The 23,542-nt window shown below is 40.6% G+C and overlaps 1 protein-coding gene across 5 annotated transcripts in view; it reads right to left on the bottom strand.

The window, feature by feature from the left end:
- Window positions 1-23,542, bottom strand: part of PLAG1 (PLAG1 zinc finger) — a 53,393-nt gene that overhangs the window by 8,020 nt on the left and 21,831 nt on the right. Inside the window, exons 2-4 of one of the 5 annotated variants that reach the window (XM_082719209.1) lie at window positions 11,542-11,645; window positions 3,944-4,042; window positions 425-783 (exon numbers count right to left, since the gene is read on the bottom strand). In XM_082719209.1, coding sequence (XP_082575335.1) covers window positions 425-666 — 242 coding nt within the window. In that variant the 5' untranslated portion in view covers window positions 667-783; window positions 3,944-4,042; window positions 11,542-11,645. Of the gene's footprint in view, window positions 1-424; window positions 784-3,943; window positions 4,043-11,541; window positions 11,646-23,542 lie in introns of those variants that run through there. The other 4 variants (XM_082719208.1, XM_082719210.1, XM_082719211.1 and 1 more) reach the window with 4 other exon arrangements.

Raw genomic sequence — 23,542 nt, 5'->3', positions numbered from 1 at the left:
TAACGGACACGCTTTAACTTAACATGCGCTACAAGGACAGTCAATACCCCTAAACACTGCAGAACTCGAGCCGCTGAAGTTGCCACTTCAGGATTCTCTGGTTCGTAGCTATTACTACAAAAGCCAGTGAGTGAGGCTGAACATACTCACGTAAACGTCCATACCCTCTCCTTGTAATCTCTTTGCACAAACGGAAATTCTACTCTTAATAAGCATTTCATTAAAAAAAAAAATCCAAAGACACTAACACATCAAAGTATGTGACTTAGCATACTAAAGCTAGCCAACATCTAATCTACGTTAACATTTCCTCTCTGCAAAGCAGCTCAAGAATGTGTATACACATATATATATACGTTTACAACGGCTTCACATGGCCAACATAATAGAAAATATAATCTGAAAGACAAATAGAGTTTAATACCTTTGTAATTTGTACTTAGAAACAAAGGCCTTGGTGCAGTCTTGTTGTATGCACTTGTAGGGCCTCTCTCCTGTGTGAGAGTAGGAGTGAACCTTTAATTTCTCAACACTGTTAAAGGCCTTGTCACACAGTTGGCAAGGAAAGTTTTTTCTTGGTTTGGTTTCACCACGCTTACGTTTCCCTGAAGGGACTTTCTGGGTATCTCTTACTTCTGACAAATCACCAGGAATGACAGTGGCCATCGCAGCCTAAAGCAGGCCTTCTTGTTGGACACTTGGGAACTGCCCAACTCCACTAAATGATTTAGCTTTAGGTGGCTTCTCAAGTTTCATGTGGTCGTAAAAGAAAGCAAAAAGGGACTGGAAAAAAAAATAAGAAACAACTAGTTTGTAACTAAATTTAATTTTTATTTTATTGTTATGTGATGCTTTTGAATTCAAAAAGAAACCATAAAATGGATTCAGCTGGTCTAATGTAATATCTGTAGGTCTCTTTACATTTGCCAAAATACATATTAACGCATTGCTCAGAATGAACAGTTCACACACCCCCAGAAATTCCACCTGACAAATGTCATACTTAGGGAAGGCAGTAGTGATCGCAGGAACTCTCAGGAAGCATAAAACATGACACTCAAAGTGGCACTATGAAGCTTCAATTTCGACAAGATTAGACAACAGAAATCTGACTAAAAACAGAAAAATGTTTCTGCAAATATTTTAAGGTTGAAAAACCATCTTAACTTGTGTAAGTAAACTCTAATTGGACTCTGTGTTATAGAGAAATACAGAGAAGCGACTAGAAACTCTTTTAGGCACCCTGTGAACCATTCAGTCCAAGGAAGAAGTGTTTAATGCAGCCACGGGAGGCCTGAAAGAGTTGAAGGCACCATCCAGAGTGGAAATTTGCTCTTGATACCAGTGTTAGCACACACAGAGGGATTTCTGAGTCAAGAGTGGAAATGACTTCTTTTCGTAACAATGCACATTCTTGAAATGGTAACACCTTGTGAAGTTATTTGAGGTGAGGATCATGGCTCCTTATCACTTGGGGGAAAAAGATTTGGTCAGGGTAAGTTTCTTCACCTTTTTGCACATCACAAAAAATGATTCTGTTCACTGGGCACACTGAGGTTAGTGCATGAGCCAGAGTCCTCAGGCCTCCCGAAGAGCTGAGGATATCAGTCTTGGGCACACCTGTAACCCATGTGCAGTACACCAGTGTGACTTTTGGCTTGGAGCCCAATACCTGTGCGAGGACGCAGCATTACGGAGGCATTTCAGGTAAAAAGGTGTATAAGAGCTTCAATGCACTATGGCTGCTCTGAGGAAGAAGGACATGTACGGATCACATGGCAAAGAGCATGTCTACTTACACAGAAATGTTTGAATTGATGGGAACCTTTGGAAATTCACGGACAAGAGATAATAAATATTATTAACTGTATTTCTAAGAGTGAGAAACCACCTCCCCAAAGATCCACCTGATACAAAAGAGTTAAAGAGACTCAAGTTTCATGACTGCCAATCTGGCAAAAGTACTTCTAAGGGACACAGAAATGAGGAGACCTACAGCCTCTCTTGAAAAAGATCTGCTTTTTTTTTTTTAAGATTTTATTTATTTATTTGACAGAGAGAGATCACAAGTAGGCAGAGAGGCAGGCAGAGAGAGAGAGAGGAGGAAGCAGGCTCCCCACGGAGCAGAGAGCCCGATGCGGGACTCGATCCCAGGACCCTGAGATCATGACCAGAGCTGAAGGCAGTGGCTTAACCCACTGAGCCACCAGGCGCCCCGAAAAAGATCTGCTTTTTGAAGTGAAAACTGCATGTGGCTAAATGATGATTAATCAACCACTACTCAGTTGGACTTTTCCACCTATTATTTACTTAGAAACAAACAAAAACCAGTCTCTTTATAGCCCTTGTTTTGGCATCGGACTGACCCTAGTTTGCCTTTAAGAGATAGATGTGTCTAAGTGACTCTTAATCTCACAAAACAAACTGAGGGTTGCTGGGGGGAGGGTTGCCTCAGACCTTGAGGTGGGATTATGGACATTGGGGAGGGTATGTGCTTTGGTGAGTGCTGTGAAGTGTGTAAACCTGGTGATTCACAGACCTGTACCCCTGGGGATAAAAATATATGTTTATAAAAAATAAAAAAATTAAAAAAAAAAAAGAGATAGATGTGTCCTGTTGAGTCCTGCCAATTCCAGTTACACTTTTTTTTTTTTAGATTTTATTTATTTATCAGAGAGGGGCGGGGGAGAGAGCGAGCACAGGCAGACAGAATGGCAGTCAGAGGCAGAGGGAGAAGCAGGCTCCCTGCCAAGCAAGGAGCCCGATGTGGGACTCGATCCCAGAACGCTGGGATCATGACCTGAGCCGAAGGCAGCTGCTTAACCAACTGAGCCACCCAGGCACCCCTCCAGTTACACTTTTGCAGGGGCTCTCTGTTTAACCTAACGTCTAGAAAACTAAGTGTATATTACAGGGCATCCCTCTGTGTTTTAACGTAGAGGCTGTCACGAAACAGGCAAAATAGGGCTGTTATCCACTCACTTGATTGAAATGGAAGGCTTGTGGGTTAAGTTAACCAGTGTCTGCTTTGTGTACCCTTTCTTTATCAGTAGGGAGACACAGACAACACCTTCCCTTCAAGCTGTGCGAATTGTCTAAATCTCCTCTGCAGTTTAAAAGTGACATTAACACAGTTAACACAACTGACATTACTAATGCTAACACAATATGCTCCCCAGTTTTAGATTTCCTAACTCTCAGGGACTTGTTCTTTTCCTGTTACATTCTCTTCAAGAGACAGTTTCTCTAGCTCTCCCAGAACTATTCTGCTGTGACGAGCAATGGCACTGTAAATTGGCAGAAAGCACTCTGCCAAGACAGGAAAAAACCCAGTAATTTTGACTTTTTGATTTCCTAACATGATGCTTTTATGCACCTATTTAGAACACTGTGGGAAATGAGCTGATAAACTTGTCAACTGTAAAATCAGCACGGAATGCAAAATATCTAAGTCCCTGTATATAACGAGTATCTGAAAATATTTCAAAGACTGGTCATATTTGTCATTGTTGTATTATGAGTTCCAAGCATAAGGGGCAGAGAATTCCAGTTGGGGAAAAAAATGTAACTTCTAAGTCAATGAAAAAAAGTATTGAAAGTACACCATGAAACAATATACAGACATTTGATTATATTAAAGTTGGTGATAATATGGAGTAACAAGTAAATTCTGTTATCTTTGGATGTACATACTGAGCAATGAAGAACTGCAGATTTCAAATATTACACTTTTCTAAGACCAGCTGAAATTTTTTCATGGCTAATAATAGCTTTTCATCTCAATATATTACAGAACTCAAATTAGTTACAGGTGCATTTAAAACTACAGGATAATATAAGGTTGTGAACTCAACATTGAATAAAAGTCCACATTCATAATATGCATATCAAATACTTTAAAGAAACATGCAGAGAACTGTAGTGATTCTTGTTCAATACATACCTGATGACAGATGGAAAAAGCCTCAGACCTTGATCTTAGCCAGTCCCATTGACTCTTCGTGGAAGAGAGCGGAATCCAGTCCTTCCCATTTTGGCCAATCTGTGAAACAAAGAATAAGAATGGACTACACTCTAAATGGAATCAGTATGTAAATGAAGGAAAATAAAGGATAAAAGAATTGCAATTTCATGGCACATGCTTACATTCCATACTCTGCCGATAAGTCATGCATTAATTTTCACCAGTTGCAAATTTTTATTAGTTCTAAGCACATTTACATGACCAAATGAATGCAGAAACAAAAAGTAAAGTAGTATTACCTATATAAATGGCATTTTGTGATGCTGAATGACTCCTGCTTCTTTCCCAAATTCAATTTTTAATTTTTTAAAATCTAACTTGCCTACTGAGAGAAATGGATATTAGGGTTACTATCTTTAAATGAAACTGATCAAAATTTCATAAAATTTAATAATATTATGGAACAGACAAAGTCAGTGCATCTGGAACCTTATCAAAAGAGCAGACTCCTGAAGTAAGCACCTCATCTGCCCACGGGACACATACTTGTACAAGGAGGGAATCTCTGAGCTGCACTTTTTGCTACCTGCAACACCTGCTGATCTATTTCCCAGAATGCTGCAAGGATTGCTAAAATGGAGCAATAACTCTGCACTCTTTAGATTTCAAAACCATGCAAGGGAAATTATATACAGGTTTGCTGCAGAGGTACCAGAAACAAAGCATCATTGGGTTTTAAAAGATCACTGTTGAAAAAATCTTAAAATATCTGTAAAAAATGCCTATTGGCATGATCTTCAGTTAACTAAGAACATGCATAGAGAAAAAAATCTGTTAATAATTCCTGATTGTACAAGTAAATGAGAAAAGAATGGTCAAAAGGCAGAAAAAACAACTATAGTACTATCAATTGTAGAGACTACAGGGCACAAAGAAATTAATAAGCTCTGAATATTTTAAAGTTGAATGTTCAGAACTCATGACTGTAAGAGCATGAGGGGGATAATATAAATCAAATGGTTAAAGGACAATAATAAAAGGATTCACCAATGACAAGCTAAGTGGAAACAATTTTACATAATGTTCCAAACACAAATCTAATTAATTTCTCCTAATATCAAATATTCACATACTTTAAAAAATTTGATGTGTAAATACAATATTTACTAGAGAACATTCAAGCATCATTACAAAAGTAATAGAGGTACATTTGAAAGCAGCATTATTCTCGTAGTTGAAAAAACAAGAAAAAAAAAACAAATTCAGACTCATAAAAGATATTTAAAAAGTTAAAGCAAAAGCTCCATTCGTTTGTAAAGCACAGGACATGCATAAATGGAAGAACTGAATTCCGCACATCAAAATTGTAAAATAATAAAATTAACTTTGTAAATACTTACTTGCCCAGGGCACATACTGAGGTTTTGGTAGGGTAGTTAAGAACATGAAAGCCTGCTTTGTGTATTGTGTTATTTTAATAATATAAATACCTTGCAAGTATAGAGTGTTTTCATCTCTATGGCCTCCCTGGAAAATTCAATGGACCTGAGAGGTGGGTGCATTTATCATCACTGCCATTTTAATGTGAGAGGCTCATAGAAGCTGACTATCCTGACAGCATGTATGTGGTCAAGAAGGGGCATAAGCCTTAAAAATTCCTTTTTCCACTCTTACAGGGCTGCATTCTAGGAGAAGGGTAGGTTGGCAAACCATTACGCAAGTGGATAAATCCCATATTACATTTAAAAGACAAGAACAGGGAACAGTGTCTATTTTCTCTGTTGGAACTGCCAATATGATCCGCAAAAGGAAACAAATATAAGACTTGGCTTCTTTTAATAAAGACAGTTTGCAAAGTAAATTTTAAGTAATTTATGTAACAGTTAAAAAACTAGCATATCTATCTGAGTGGACAGTGATTTGGGCAGAAACAAATATAGAAGCTGACTAGTAAACAATACATTTTTGTATTTTTCCTGACCAAATCAATTTTATTGCATCTCAAATAATTCATAAAAATTTCAGTGATGCTTATTCTTCAATGGCACTTATAATAAAAACTTTAGAGTTGAAGCATTTCAATATAGTTTAAAATTTCTATCTTGATTTGAAATACTAGTATAGTCTACAAAATTACCTATATTTTAGCCTGAAATAAAACAATAAATAAAGCCAAGATTTTCATTCATTTTATCACAGAACATAATTCCAAAGTCACAGTTAATTTCCCTAACTTCAATCTAACTATTTTGAGTTTTTATGAGTGACCCAATAATTTCAAAGGGCTGCTAATTATTTCCCCAAACAAAGGAAACCAGGAGCCAGTTAGAGTTCATTATTATATGGCTTGATAAAATAAACATTGAAAAATATACCGTTTGCATTTATGTAATCCTAACTAAAATGTCAACTAAACTGATCTGTGTTCTTTTTTATAGAAGTAAGAAAGACTTCTAAAAAGTAACTACTATTTTCTGAAAAGTCTACAACAAAATGTCTTCTCCCACCTTTCTTTTTTATGTGTCAAAGAGCAGTTATTATGCTTTTCAAACGATTCAAATTCTTTGCCTTTATCTAATAATTGTGAAGCAATATACCCATATACCCATTTCAACTCATTCTGAGAAAGTCACAACCCTTCGGACGCCCTTCCAGTTTTTGCTGGTACGGAAACACACATTTATTTTCTAGGGCAACTTCGCATACATAAAAACAGGAAGTAAAGGGAACACTGTGTGTGTGTGCACACACACATGTTCATCATCCTATGTTTTACATTCTAGAACCGTGACTCACACAGAAACATAACAAGCAAAAATGAATTATACATCAGAGGGTCTACTAAAACAAATTCCTATGACAATGCTGGAGTAAGAGCAGCCCTGTACTGCTTCTATACTTGCAATTCCACAGCTCTGTCACTCATCTAACAGCTGTGAATTCTTAGAACACTTACCTGCATCAATAATTTGTTCGTATTTAGGTTAAAAGTCAAACACACACTTTGATAATTAAGGGCAAATGCCATTGATAATCAAAGCTTTATTTATGCTCCCATATGCTAATCATAAAACACCATGAGTAAACAATGCAGAAAATGTCAACATTTGCTTAAAACATGTTTTTCATATAAATAGGTAGCTTGCAAAAGGAAACTTACCAATAGTCAATACTTTAATTAACATGTACAAAACATAACAGAGCTTCAGATAAGAAGTGAAAGAAATTAACAAGGTAACAGCAGACCAAGACTGAAGTAAGGGCAATGGCATAGTCAGCACACTTTTTTGATCAGGAATGTTATGTGGAAATTTTTACTGCATTCCATTTCTGTAGGTGTGTAGAATCCCTTATTAATGGAAAATAAGAGAAGTATATCTTGCAAGACTATTAAAAACAGACTGTAGGCGGCATTGGGGCAGGATCTCTGTCAGTTTTATTTATTCACTCCTCTTTCCCCTAAAAGTAAAGTTTTACTTATTTATTTATTTTGAATGAATGAAAGTAATTAAAGCAGGGCATGTGCTTTCCAGCATCAAAATGAACTATAGGCTTGCTCAATCACCATAACAGACACAGGACAGAATATACGTACCTGTGTTCAAGTAAAACATAATAATGGTATGGATACAATTTGGTCCAACAAACTAAGCCACTAACAAGGTATTTTTGAAACTTACCAGCTATTTGTAAAGGCTTAGATTAAAACAGCAGCAACTGTTGTAAAGTCTAAAATTATTTGTTTCAGAGAACAAGCCTTCTCAGACTGGTCCGCTGCTAAGGAATCAGTACAAGTAGGTAATATCGATTCAGTCCCCATTCCTAATAAAAACTGTTCAAGTGAAAATATGCCTGGTACCTGCACCCATGCCTGACACACAGCAGGAAGGATATAGCAGGATGGTCAGATGGTGAGATGGGGCTGCTGATGCCTCAAGAGGACAGAAAGAAGCAGGAGACAGGGCAAAGAGCTGGGATTGTGCCTGACCCACCAAAGCTTTAAGTAGGTACCTGATTAACACATTTTGTACCCCAAATACTGACAACTACAGTACTTGTTTTCCTATAGAAGTCATAGTTAACTAAAACTAGTAAAAATAACTCTGCCTGTTTTGAATGACTGTACTCAATGTTTACAACTTCTGAGCAGTTCATTAAAACGTAGTTCTAGCACACCCCTTTTGACACTTAGCATAAAATTTAGCCATACTCATATGTAGAAAGTATGCTTAATGTACAAATAATAAAACCCAACAGACAAGTGAAGGGAAAAAGCAGACCTGTTTGTTTTTAAGAACCAACAGGAAAAAAACAATGGATTCCAAAGTGGAACCCACAAATCCCAACATCAGTTCTCTCTCTGTACAATTAGGATGTTCCTTGTGGGCCACCTTGAGCCTGGGTATGGCTGTTGGCTGTTTTATTACATTCTCTAGAGTACCCAGAGAGAAGGAAGAGACAATCAAAGTTTGTTTTCCAATTCTGAAATATTTTCTTGGTTATTTATTTTATAGAACATAAATGTCATGTTAAGTAAAAATTTTTTTCTTCTCTTTTAAAACCTCTCTTTTAATGATCCGTGACTTAGAAGTCAGCATTTCCTTTAAAAAAGTACATGGAGGATTCTTCCCCCTAAGATTAGTCTTGTCAAAATAAAAAGCTAAAAACATACACATGGGTGGCATATCAAGTATTTCCATTTTCATCACATAGGGTGATCTTAGTATTTGCAAACAGGATGTGTGAGGGGAACTATTTACAAGGGAAGCAATGGTGCTTGGGAGAGAGCAAAGAAATCAGTGATATGTGAAGACCAAGTAAGATTGCTTTATCAAGACTTTAACGGCTTTTAGAGCTTTTCTTGGCTTTGTTTTTTGGTATGAAACATTTCCAAAATACTGGTGCTCTGGCTAGGTATAAGTAAGTGATTCACAGGTCAGCCCAATTTGAAAATTGCCTATTTCCCAAATTGTGAGGGGCTGTTTTTATGACTACTGACTTCTTATATTCCTGGGGTGACAACAAAAATGCCAGACATCAACTCTAAAAATGTTCACACGGATGGACCACAAACACCTGGAGCACATGCCTCCATTCATTTAGGGTTAACTGACTGATACTACTAAAATGACGAACACAGCATCATCTAGGGTCCATGTTTGAACTCTCCAAGCACTCCTACTGTGTCTGTCTACAAATGCAAATGGGAAAGCAGAAACAGCACATGTTCAAACAAAAGTGATGAGGAGAGAAGGTTTTATGTAGTTACAAAAGCTCATGCAGAGAATTAGTTTTAAGCCATCTCAAAATAAAGTGCACTTGAAATACAGGCTAGCACTGTGCTATACGAGAAGATATAAGTGTGTGTGTGTGTGTGTGTGTGTGTGTGTACATGCACACACACACAAAATCTTGAGCAGCATTAAGCTGTATCATGAAAAAGAGCCCAGTCCAGGGAAGGCTCTGTATTTGCCATTACTCTGTCCTTAAGTTATGCCCGTGTAACCCTGCAGGTCACAACCACCTCTGGAAACCACCACCTCTATGTATTCCTATAGTTGAGTAAATAGGATTAACTCTAGGCAAAAATGTCAAGTCGGGGTGGCCACTCCCTCCTCTACCTCCAGAGGATACCTACACTGCCCAGGCCACCCCAGTCAGAAGAGATTTGGTAATTACATTCCTAGACCGATTTAACTTGAACGAGAAAGAACTTCACAATGTTATGCCTTGGGGTGCCTTTTACCTCTAATACAGACTGTGACACTCTCCCTGAGATGACCTGTCTCCCCCACCCCCGGGGATTCTAAATTCAGCTGCAGGGAGACGATTATTCATCTTTCCACCCCCCAGCACCTGGTCAGCATCCTGGCATGTAGCAGACACTTGATAAATATTTGTTGACCATAACTATAGTCTTGATAAGGGATTTCAGAAATCAGAACAGCAGGTAAACATGTTTTGGTGTTTCTGCAATTTCACATCAGCATAAAGCAGGCTCAGAAGACAAACCCTGTAGGAGGAGGCTGTTTGTTTGCTCAGACGGCAGAGGAGAAACGTGGGGAGCATCACAACCACCTGGGTGGGGGTCCCTCCAGTTTCTGTCAGGGGGCGCTGAAAGCTAGGAACATGTGGACACATACTAGCAGGGGCCTGCAGGTGGCCCGACAGGCAGGGAGACATAGCTGGGGTGCGCTCCATCGGCCCAGATTTTCAGAACATATCTGCTTTCACATGTTCTGTCCCACAGCTCCTTGTGCGCACGCAGCCTGCATCCCTTCCGACTTATCGTTTGGAAATAGCCAATGAAGTTTTACAGGAAAGAAAAAGGAATATTCAAAATCTTGGAAGAGGATGTTCTTTATGGGAAATTAAAATGTAAGGATGATGTTGAAAATGTCAGAAAAAATGTCTGAGGGATTACTGATAAAAGAAAAATAAAAAAGGAGAAAATCTACATAAATGTAGTTGGCTCCATCAAAGGACTGAAAAACTTTTTTCTTTTTTTGAGCTGCTAAACCAGTTTCATCAAAAAGTGGTTCAAAAATGACAATGAAGTAGAAAAGGAAAAAAAAAAAAAACCCATAATCTGCAACACTGAAAAACCGTTAACATCTTTAAAAAACTGACTTTATAAATATACAAATGACTAAAAATTTATGCTAACTAGATTTTAATGCTTAATTTTCAGAGAATACTGTGTTAGGAATTTTAGCCAGATTAGTTTATGTACATTTTGTTTGACTGTAAAACTCTGTTCGTGCACAGTGGGGGACCCTGCCTGGCTCTCAGGCTGTGTCCTCTTTTCCCCAGGGCCCGCCCCTTGCCTGGGCTCAGTGGAGTTTATGACCTTGAGCCTATCCTCTGGCACTTGGCCTAGCCATCTTTATTCATACCATTCTTACTTCCCTAGGGCTGAGGGTCCTGGCCTCTAAACCTTGATCCTGTGTGTGAGGTCCTGCTGACAGACTTACCTGGTCCCACATCCACAGGCGCCTGGACTTCCAAGTATCACTATCAATTCTGTGCCACTGAGCTGCCCCTACAGGCTGGAAAGCCCAGATGCTAGGGTGTGTCCCCTTCCCAACCAGGCTAGCAAACTGCTCTTGCCCCACGAAGTTCCTTACTCTAGCATCTGCCCCATCCCAGCAAGCAGAGCGAGCAGCCTTCCCCACCTGCCCGGAGTTCATCGGATCCCTCTCAGTAGACAGGAAGAAGACATAGTGGTAACATGGGATAGTCTATCACTCTGAGCAAGAGGAGAAAGAGGAGCTTAAAAGTTCATCTGCGGGCTATTTGGGGAACATGAACAAATAAGCTTTTACGGCAGCTATGCATTTTGTGCACAAAGTAAGGAAGACTGCTCACTGCCAGTATTTCAATCCTTCCATTAGACTATAACTATTAATAAAGTCCTGCTGAACACAATCCATATTGATAGACCTTAAAATAGTAAGTGGCATGCTTATTATGTGGCATGCCTTTCAAAGCTTTTAATACGGTATCTTAAATTATTCTGAAACTGAAATAATGGATCACTTTGAAAGCCATGCCATATAATGATAAAAGCCACCTACCTGAGGCCCTGCTCCAAACTCTACAAGGTAACCTTATTAATAGACCATCACAGAATGAAGCATTCTGGGTGCCAAATACGGCCAATGCAGCACCAAGAGGCAACCTAAAAAGAAAAGAAGAGTTAGTTTGAAATTACAAAAGTGCAAGCCAATCTGGTTAATGGCATATGAGCCAAACTGGTTTTTATTCATTATCATATTTTTATACTTTATCGGAAAATCTAGCTCAGTTACTGTTAGAAACAAATGTGAAACACATAAAATATTTACAGTACCCTGAAAAGTGAAAAGTAAATAAATCAGTACCCCTAGATTTAAATATCTCCCCACCGGATCACAAGTTATCTAGATTGTTCATATTTTTATTCAAATATTACTCCCAGTTTACGGTCATTCCTCAAAATTGCTGCTTATTTCCCTCATTTACATTTGAAACACATCTCTAACAGTTTCTATGTAACAGTTTCTGGAAAAACTTTTGAGGTGTAGATCTTGTTCTAAACAACAGCTTGGAGAAACCCTCTCAGATTCCCTCAGGTCATGTGTTCGCAGGCAAGGGTGCAAACCAGAAATGTCCCAGAGTAGAGGCAGAGTAAGGAGAAAGACAATTGCTCAGCTCCTGAGTGTGTCTTTACAATGAGACTACCATTCATTTTAAAGTGCATTCATAGGTGGCAAGACCATCTTCAGCAACACTCAAAGAAACACAAACATGTACCCCCAAAGTACTCAAGTTTTCGGATTACTCACAGCTTCGTTCTGTTGGTACAAGTAAGGAAGGCCTAACACCAGGGGTAGTAGAGCAAGAGAGAAAAGGGATTGCTGGGAGGTCTGTACAGAAGTCGTCTACTTCATTTCTCCAGACCAGAGTCAACGCTCCATCGTATGTGGCTCCTGCTCCATTAAGATAAGTAGCTGACACCAATGTAATAAATATTACCAGCACCTATTACGTACGGCACCAATCTGAACTTATTGGGATGCAAACAGGCATGACCCCTGTTCTCAAGGAGTCTCCAAGACAGCTGTAGCCATGGCATAGACACCTTATGCCAAGTGAAGCAATATGCCTGTTAATTAAAATAAAAGTTGCCCTTATAAGGCAGTATTAGAAGGACAAAGCAACAATAAAAAACAATATTATGGTATAAACAAGTACCTCAGAAGGTCAGAAAAGGAAAAGAATACAATGGAGTTCTGGTGATTTTTACCTTGAAGAAAGTACATTAAAGGAAAGGGGACATGAGAGTGTGTGTGGGGGGGCATGCCAGAAGAACTCTGAGACAAGCACCACAGATTATTACAGATTCAAAGATGATGCTCTGGCTGGAGTGCAGTGTGGTTTATAGACATCGTAAAGATTCAAATGAGAAAAGTGCACTGAATCCCACATACACTCACATACTAATGACAAGAAGTGGGGCAATTCTGAAGCACTGACAACAAGCACTCAGGGCAGTGACGGGAGTTGGGGGGTGGGGGGGAGGGAAAAAGGTATAGGGTATGCTTATTCAAATGAGATACAGAAGTTGGGTGCTGGAGTATCTAAAGCAGAGAGCCAAAAAGCAGCACAAACGGGCACTTCCTAGAGGAAACCGGACAGGTCCTTAAGTGCCTGACCACAGTGACTAAGGAGATGCAAAGAAGTAGACAGGGCTGTACAACTCACTCCTACACAGACAGACTCAAACCAAGTTAATGGTTAAGTCATGGTGGTATCTAGTGACAGCCACTCTAATTTAAAGAGCTGATGGGCAGAGACAGAGCTTCAAAGAGAAGGAAGAAAAAGATGGCGAGCCCCACAAAAAGATAAAACTACAATGAGTTCTAGAACCACCCTGAAATTCTTGCCTAGAGCTCACCACTTAGGCATGAAGACACCACACTTCAGCAAAAAAGACTATGGGGTGGGGTGGGAGGGAGGGCAAGAATGGGGAAGGAGGAGGAGGGAGCAACACTCCCATGTGAATTGCCAGTTGAGCAAGAAGGAAGTGACTTCCAACAAAAGGATGCTTTCTTCCAAAGAGCTTTGCACTGGAAGAGAAGAAAAAGACAGGCTGGTAGCTGAGGGGCAACTCGGGATGCCAGGTGGGGAAGACCTGGGACAGCTTCTGTGCTTAGTGAGGGTAAAGAGGCAGGGAAGAGAAAGGGAGCATTCTGGGAGACGGGACACAATGGGAGCCTGAGAAAAGGGAGAACTTTTCATCTCAGATGTGAAGAGGGCCTTCTTTACTGTGCTGGGAGAAATGTAAATTCAACCCCATAAACGTTTTCATAAAAGAGGCAAGAGATGCAAGGGGTTTGCTTAACCCTGCCAGCGCCAAGTAGAAGGGTCATATGAGGAGAATGACGGGGAGCAAGGCACTTGGCCAGAGTGAATGTTAGAAAGACGCTGAGGAGAACAAGAGAGGGTGTCCCGGAGCATCCCTGATGCTTTCAAAGAAACAAACAAAATTTGCCATAAGAATTAAATTTTGTTAGTAGTTGTTGGTGGGAATGTAAACTGTTAAAATGTTCTGGACTACATTGTGGAAATATGTAATCAAAGCCCTTTAAATGTTCATGTATGCTGATATGTTGACCTGGTAAATTTCTAAATGTAAGCCAAAAAAAAAAAAAAAAAAAGAAAACGAAAAAGAAAGAAAGAAAGGTGGGAAACAAAGATTTAAGTATAAGCATGTTCAAAGTATGTTTTAAGAATAAAAATTGGGGGGCGCCTGGGTGGCTCAGTGGTTAAGCCGCTGCCTTCGGCTCAGGTCATGATCTCAGGGTCCTGGGATCGAGTCCCGCATCGGGCTCTCTGCTCAGCAGGGAGCCTGCTTCCTCCTCTCTCTCTCTGCCTGCCTCTCTGCCTACTTGTGATTTCTCTCTGTCAAATAAATAAATAAAATCTTTAAAAAAAAAAAAAAAGAATAAAAATTGGTAATGTCTAATAACAGGGGTAAAGTATATGTTTAAGACAGAATAACTACTCAGCATTAAAAACCTTGCATTTAAAGAATATTAAACAACAACAACAACAAAAAACTTGAATTCCTATCTCACAAAATAAACAATACTTAACTTCAAATGGATCGGAGACACAAATGTAAAACCTGAAACTAAAAAATTCTAGAAGAAAACAGACAAAAATCTTGTGACATTCAGTTAGTCAAAAATACAACACTGAAAGCACAACCCATAAAACAACAAACTGATAAAATGGATTTCATCAAAATCCAAAACTGCTGTACAAAGGACCACATTTAAAAAAATGAAAAGACAAGCCACTGGAAGGAAATCTTTGCAAAGCACAGATTTGATAAAGAACTTATACCTACAATATATTAAGACTTCCAAAACTCAACAGTAAGAAAACAAAACAACCCAACTGAAAAATGGGAAAATATCTGAACAGACATTTTGGCAATGAAGGTACACAGATGGCAAACAAGCGCATTAAAAGATGCTCAACATCACAGTTCATTACAGAAATGCAAATGAATACCACAGTGAGATACCGCCATCTACTTCCTAGAAAGACTAAAATGAAAAATACTGACTATCTGACTGGATCAAATACTGGTGAGGATGTAAAGCAAATGGAACTCCTACCACTGGCAAGAAAGGTAACAATAATTACATCACTTTTTAGAAGTTGGGCAGTTTCTTAAAATGTTAAACATGTGTCTACCATGTGACCCAGCCATTTCACTCCTATGTGTTTACCCAGGAGATATGAACACATATATCTACACAGAGGCTTGTACACGAACATTCATGCCGGCTTCATTTGTGATAGTAAAAAACCCAGACACAACTCAGATGCCAATCCGTATGAGAATGGGTGAACAAGTTGTAGTAGGTTCATGTAGTGGACTTGGCTAACTTACAGTAAAAAGCAATGAACTACTCACACACACAGCAACATGGAGGGACCTCGAAATAATTACGCTGAAAGAAGTTATACAGAAAAAGTAAATATTAAATGATTCCATTTATATAGAATTCTAGGAAATGCAAACTGATCTACAGTGACAGGAAGCAGCTCAGTGGTTATCTGGGAACAGGAGGGGGATTGCGAAGGAAAGCTCACCAAAGGACATGAGTAAACTTCTGGGAATGATGGTTATGTTCAGTATGTTGGTTGTGGTGAAGGTTTTAGGGATGTGGACATATGTCACAACTTTGCAAATTGTAACCTTTAATTGTGTGCAGTTTATTAAGTATCAATTGTACCTAAATAAGGCTAGGAAAAAAGCCCATGTTTTCATATTGAAAGAAGCAAAATTAATGAGGATGACAAAAATATCTTCAAATGAATTTACTGAAGTATGCCAAAAAACAAAAGACAAAAAACAAAAAAACCAAAGCCAAAAACCCAAACCACTTTCTGTAAACTGATAAACTAAAATCCTTTATAAGGGCAATGACTCAAAATGACGAAAATCTTTCTTTCCCAATCCGGGGAGGGGGGTGGGTAGTGGAGAAAAAGGGGAATCTTGGTTTAATTGTAAGAGTCACATTCAGTCCTTACTAGAAAGGCTACGTCTTGGCAGTGCTTAGAGTCACATTCTCAGCTGTTGCCCGTGGAGGAAGCCAGTGCAGTTCACCTGTCGCTTTATAGACTGGCGCATCGTACTAGATGATTTAAAGGCTCCAGGAATACACTCTCGCTGGAACTGAGACCCACAAATAATACATAGTACTGGGATAAGTTCCATTTATCAAATACCAAAGGAAGCACCCACTGAAGCAACTCAATGCAGCCTCTGTACAGACCTTTTAAATATGTTAATTAGCGGTAGCCTTAAAAAGAAAGAAGTGCCTTGCTAATTGGTAGGCCCGCCTTTGATTAATTAAAAAAAAAATAAACGAAGTTACACTCCAGCCAAGATAACAAAGGAACAAGTACTAGCCAACCTTGGACAGGTATTCAGGTAGAGGGAGTCAGAAACTGGAGTGGGTCTGGGTAACTTGAGGTGATTTGTTATTTTTGGAGCCACACACAGCAAAAGACACACTGGAGCTAAGAGACTTGCAATGGGTGGAGGGGCCTTATATAAGTCCTTTTATCAAGGGCTACTGTACTGATAATTTACAAATTATCTTAAATGTAGGTACCTGTACAATTTGCTCCATCCACTCCCATTCCCAGCATGTTTTGAGATAATTCAGAAAACAACCAATCTTTGTGTGCTTTCGTTGCTTTCTGAAACAGAATTAAGTGGGGATTCTTCCAGTTTTTATTTAGGGTAACATTTTTTTCAATGAAATCTGACCTGGAACTATAAACTCACTTAGGCCTTTGCAGTGTTTGCTGACAGGTAATTAACAAAAGGGGGTTTAAATCTGTCACTGTGAGGCTTCAGGGTCCTCTTTCTTGAAGCTCAACCTGGACCTGGTGCAGCCCATTCTCCACTACAGGACTCACGCCCGCTTGCTCCCCTGGCCCACTCTGAGAGGAACATGTATTGCAGAAAGGCTGCCCGTCCATAATCCGAATGGGTACAGTTCTGGCAATTGTCTTTACACTGCTCCTTTGTGACTCGGACTTGGGAGAGGGCCTCACCCCACAAACACTTTTACCAAATCAGAGCCTCGAGCACTACAGGGAACAGTGTGTAGAGGCAACAGGCTTGCCTTTTGGGAATCAGAAAAGTGTCTGAATCCTGCCTGAGCCTTACAGTAAGCGCAGCTTTGGACCACTTAATCTCTCTGCAAGACTTGTGGTGAAAAGTGAACGGGGGTCCTGTCTGTCCAGTCTCTGGCATCGTTCTGAGGGCTCAAAATGCAAAGCTATTATACTCAGTGTGTTACTCAGAAGTTAGTGCCAGCCCCAAATGGCCTGATGTGCACTTAAAAGTAAGGGGCTTGGATTTTTTTTTTCCTGGCACAGGCTCCTACTGAATCACAGCCAATAGAATCTTTGAAGGACAAACAATGGCAATACTCCATGTAAGAGACTGCACGCGCGTGTGATGCTGCATGAGTATTAAGAGTGATGCTTGGTGAGCAGTGTACCTTTATCATCTCATCTCTGTGACACAGGTGGTGTGTGTAACGTAAATTTTATGGTGGTCAGAGTGGCAGATAAGGCCAAATCAAGCTAAAACAAAACACATCCATGTGGAGCCAACAGTCATTTTGCATGTTGAACTGAACGGTAATTTGGTATTATGTGATTATGACCACCCAGGGATGGACTGACCCCTGCCTGTGGCTAACTGCGGGAAAAGATTATATTGCGTCTCCAAAAATATTAAGATTACTAAAAATCAGAGAAAACAGCTATGTATTAGGGAAAAAACGCACTCCATCGAAGAACTCGACAAGTACACCTCAAATTCCACACTGACTTCTACAACATGGGAATGTCTCTTTCACATACCATCTCAGATTAATCCCCTACCCTCATCCTCCTAAAACTGAAGCAAGGGGTGGCAAGAAGAGTGTGAAAATGAATCCCATCTTGCAGAGCCAGGCTGGCGGAGGGATTAGGTACAGAGGCAAGGCACCGGGAGGTGATGGAGATCCAATACTAGGGAAAAAATCAGTGTTCAACTACAACACACCACAAAGGAGGTTGCTCTAGTAGATAGCACTTCTCTCAGTTTTAAAACAAGCAGTGTGTGATTTCTGAGATTTCCAAATGATCAGCTTGTGTTACTTTCACACTCTTGCTTTCCCTTTGCAGAAGAAATGCTTCTACACACTAGATGCAATTTCAACTAAATAAATTTACACTGAGTCCACCTTGGCAAACTTCACCTTTGGCAACACAGTTTATGTCAAATTTACCTATAGGTAGGTACCTGCCACGATATGGACACTTGCTTGTCTTCTTTTGTTTTGAAGAAACTGACTGGCATTGATCCTGATCATGAGGTAATGAATGATACAGAGACCCGAGTATGTATTTTTCCACATATTTACCTACGTGATATGCATGTTTTGACCTTCCTGAGCCTCAGTTCTCTAACTGCAAAGAGAACACAGTCGATTCTTGATTAACTGGGATACCTTAATAAGATAGAAGGCCACAGAAAATCATGGCTAAAACAAAATTGGTCATAATAATACACTGACTGGTGCTTCTTCTGCATTTTAAACTGAAACTCATTTGAATAACACAAAGCTACAGATCAATCTGTGCTGGGCATGAAGGGGAAAAGTGACCTCAGGAGTAACAGAAAAACCAAAAACTCAAAACCAAAAAAACAGGAAGGAAACTCGGATCGGTCTTTAATATCGTCCACTAAATCTCAGCAAAGGCTCTAGAATCAGTTCCAGCACAGCAGAGATCTTGCTTTTTACTGTCCACTTCTAGGACCCTAATATCTAGAGCAGACGGAGGCCCTCAAATAGTTTTTGAAGCAACAGGACGAGGAAGAGAAGAGAGGGAGGGCGGGAGGGAAGGTTTTCCTTCTATCGGCCCAACGGATCTGGGGAAGGAAACAGCTGCCCAACCTACTTGACTATCTTTGTGAATGATTAGGAGTTGACTGAATACTTTAAATTTGAAAATTCTCTTGGATTTCCCTTGAGTGCCCAGCAATCAAGAACACCTTGTTCTCTTTCTTCTCTTGGCCCAACCTCAACAGATACTATGACACTGCAGTCACTGTGCCATCTTGTGGTCATGTCTAGCAAGTTCGTCTTCCTCAATATACCAATTAGGGTCTCCCTACCTGCACAGAGGCTCTTGGAATGAATGGGCTCTAAGACTAAAGTTTTGGATGAATAGCTCTCCACTATTTAATTCAACTATCACGGGAAACAAAAAAATGAATCAGTTACCGGTCCCACCACCAAGAAGCGTGTAATTTAGAAGGGAAGATACAGCAAAAGAATATTTATAATAACTGGTAACAAAACAGAAGATAGAAAATGCCCCCAAATAGTGTGGATTAAGAATAATGGGAATTCTTAGAGATAAAAGATTCATTCAAGCTTTGAGGGTGAAAGTTTGGGAAGGAAGAGCCAAGTAAATGGTGAGTGGAGAGAGAGAGAAGCCATGAACCTGTGGCGGGGGGCTGGGAATGGTGTGCAGCACCAGTTTGTGGAGCAGGGACCAGGGCAGGTGCAGTTATTTCTTCCTTGCCTAGAGCCGATGGTATTTAGTGCTGAGTAAAGGCTGAGAGGGACCAGGAGGCTGAAGGAAGCTGAACACCAAGGAAAAAAGCACTTTTATGGGCGATGTCAGACTCACTTGTGCCAGTGGAGGCAATCTTGTGTGGGGGTAATGGAGGCCAAATGGACCAGCTGCGATGCTGTGAATAAAAAATCATTTACCTTTTTGCAGACTGAGTTTCTTCAGCTCAAAAGGGAGATCATTAAACCCCAGAATTTGCTACGAGGGAGAGATGGCATCTGCTATCACATGCAAAGCACAAGCCACAGCCAGTGGCACTCGAGAGTTTTACTGAAATGCTGAGGAACCAGTAACACAAAGACCCTGGCAGTGTCTTTAACAGATAAGGGAGAACTGGCACAGGCTTTGAAGAGCAGGGGAAGGATGAGAGGGGACAGTGGCCGTGACATAGGACCAAGACTGCTCATGATACACAGGTGTTTAGGGAAAGGAGTATGGAGGCGGGCAAAAGGAGGAACCCTACCACTTGCAGAATGGACAAAACAGATGGGCCAGTGTACGGGGAGAAGGCAGGCCATGGAACAGGGGGAAAACCATGTCACTGTACTGTCAGAAAAGCAAAAGAAGAGAATTTCATGGAGACGGTGATCACTGTAAGAACTAAATTCTACTCCCTTTTGCTTTGGAGACTTGCAAAGCAAAATGTCTGAAGCAAAATGTCTGGAAAGCAAAAAATTGTAATCCTGGAAAGAACTATGTCAGGGGACAGAAGAACCAGCATGGAATGCTGGGGACGAGGAAGGAGTGCCATGGGAGAAATCTGAGGCTTGAAGCTCTTTGGAGAAATGGTATCTGCTGAAGGGGAAGGTACAGAAAGAGTTTTCTGTCCCTGTGTTTGTTCTTAAGACAGCAGAGGCTTGGCATGTTTACATGCTGACAGGTCAGGTAGAGAAAGGATAATGGATTAGCAGGGACGAGACCCAGCACACAAGAGCAGGTACAGGAGGACAGGCTGTGTGAGGATGCTGACCAAAGACCATAAACACACAGAGGACAGAGAAGACAAAAATGAACATGGCCTCACACAGGAGGGGACACCCGAGCACAATTTTCAAGGGTGAACTGGCACTGGTCAAGTGGGCAAAGGAGGTGAACATTTCACCAGAGGAAATGGCATAAGTCAGGGCAGGCATATGCACCCCAGACTGATGAGCCTGTGGAACTTCAGGTTGGTGCTGTGGGGGTGTAAATGAGAAGGGAGCCAGAAGGTGTGACCTGGGACCAAATCACAACAGGCCGTGGACTCAAGCTATCCTTTCAGGACCACTTTACACATGTTGTTTGTTTGTTTGTTTCTTTTTTTTTTTGAAAATGTTATTTACTCATTTGAGAGACAGAGAGAGCGAGAGAGAACGAGAGAGCACAAGCAGGGGGAGCACCAGAGGGAGAAGGAGAAGCAGACTCCTTGCTGAGCTGGAAGCCTGACATGGGGCTCGATCCCAGAAACTGGAGATGATGACCTAAGCCGAAGGCAGATGTTTAATGATCTGAGCCACCCAGGCGTCCCTACACATGCTGTTTCGAAAGCATCTGGTGATGTGGCTGTCCCAGGCACTTGGAATCCCAAGGAAAGAAAAAGCAAGGATTCTTCCAGGGTGGGGAGTAGTGACGTGGGAAAGAGAGCAGCTGATGCAATGGAATATTTTGGAGCACAAGCAAGCTGGGGAGGCAGAGAGCACGTGAAGACACGCCAAGGGAAAAGGAGAGGCTGAGAGTGTTAATAGAGTGAGACCACCAGGTCCAGCAGAGCATGGCAAAGTGGATGGAAGGACACAAGCTGTGGCTGGCAGGGCTCACTCTGGGGTTCAGATGCACAGAGGTGAGCAGGCTGAAGTGACGACGACACTTTGGAAAGCTGAATGCAAACATGAGGTACTTTTAGTTTGTATGATAGTGTCAGAATCTTGATTGTAATAGTTGACCCTTCCTAATTTTTAGATTTCTCAACTGACATCCACCTGTTTAATACTCAAGGGTACCAAAAGGGGTGCCAATTTGAATCCTTTTTTTTTTTTTTTAAAGGAATTAGGCAATGTGAATAACCACTTCCTTAACTGATTTGCTTTGAAAATTCTGAGTAGTTCAGAACGTGGCAGGTGAGTGTTTTCCCGTCACCATAGCATGAACTTGGGAGTGTGACTCTACAGCCATCTTTTACTTGTCCTGTAACATCAATGATCTGACACAGGGAGAAGAAAACCAGAGAGGAGGAACAAGGGTCTGAAGAGCTGAACCAGAGGTTATAAACCCACACACTTCCTGCACTTTCTGACAGAGGCAGCGCTGTGTGCCCTCCTTCACTTAGTGCCAATCTCTCAGGCAGAAGGAGGCTGAGAGTTCTGGTGCAGTGAAATGAGCAGCCTCAGGTGTCAAGGGCAAACGTAATGATGGCAGCAGGAGGGACAACTCAGAAGGGAAAACATGAAAGAGAAAGATGTTCAGGAAAAATCAAAAAGCACAGACAGCAGCAAGGGTTCTTTAAGTGGTCGTGGCCCACATCGGGGAGGGTTAAGGAAATGGGCATGCCCACGTAAGCCTAGTGACACAAGTCCTCCCAAGGGTCAAAGTGGCCAAACAACTACCAAGCCAGAGGAAGCATTTATCATTTTCTCCACCCACTTCATACCTAAAAATTTATCTGCAAAGATGCAAAGAAGCCAAGATGTACATAAAGATTTATGAACCAGGCCATTCATCTCTGCTTATGTAAAGACCACGAATAAGCTACATAGCCAATGACGGGAGAAGGCTAAATACATCGTGGCGGTCATTCACAAGTAGTCTAGCTTTTAAAGAACAAGTAGAAGTAACATAAAAGTACAGGGGAGGGGTGCCTGGGTGGCTCAGTGGTTAAGCGTCTACCTTCAGCTCAGATCATGGTCCCAGGGTCCTGGGATTGAGTCCTACATCGTGCTCTCTGCTCAGCAGGAAGCCTGCTGCTCCCTCTCCCACTCCCCCTGCTTGTGTTCCCTCTCTTGCTGTCTCTCTCTCCATTAAATAAATAAAATCTTAAGAAAAAAAAAAAGTACATGGGAAACAACATTAACACAATATTAGTTTTTCAAAAAGTAAGACAAAAAACAAAGATCTCAATTCGGTTTACCAAAGTATTACCTAGGTAGTTTATTTCTAAAAATTTAATCTTTAAATTCTATTAATATATAGTGTATTATTAGTTTCAGAGGTAGAGGTCAGTAATTCATCTGCTGCATCCAACACCCAGTGCTCACTACTTCATGGTCCCTCCTTAATGCCCATCACCCAGCCCCCCACTCATCTCCCCTCCAGCAACCCTGTTTGTTCCCTACAGTTAAGAGTGTCTTATGATTTGTCTCCCTCTCTGATTTTGTCTCATTTTATTTTTCCCTCCCCTCCCCTATGACCCTTTGTTTTGTTTCTTAAATTCCACGTATGAGTGAAATCATATAACTGTCTTTGTCTGACTTATTTCACTTGGCATGATGGTCTCTAGGTTCTTTTCCTAAGCACTTTAAAGAAAAAAAAATGCTATTTGTATTTAACGTAGTTTTGATTATATGAACTTTAATATTATAGCAGAAATATAATATCATATATCTATATTTACTACCTGTGTAATGATGTAATTCTTCTTGCTAATGGTACATAACTCAGTATTTATTTTTCCAAAGATTCAATCTTTCTTTCCAACTTTTCTTTACAGGAGACTCCAAAAAGTTTGGAGGTAAGAGCAGAATGTGAATCTCCCATCAAATGAGGGGCCACAGATGCCTGTCAAACAATTTTCCAGAATGCAACCAGCAAGAAACAGACTTAAGAAATTCTAAACCAAACCAAAAAGACCCCACTTCTTGCTTAGCCGACTGAGCCACCCAGGCACCCCAAAAG

Source organism: Mustela nivalis (genome assembly GCF_964662115.1).
Source record: "Mustela nivalis genome assembly, chromosome: 2".
NCBI lineage: Eukaryota > Metazoa > Chordata > Mammalia > Carnivora > Mustelidae > Mustela > Mustela nivalis.
Note: the sequence above shows the minus strand (reverse complement) of the source record. Positions and strands in the feature narration are given on the sequence as shown.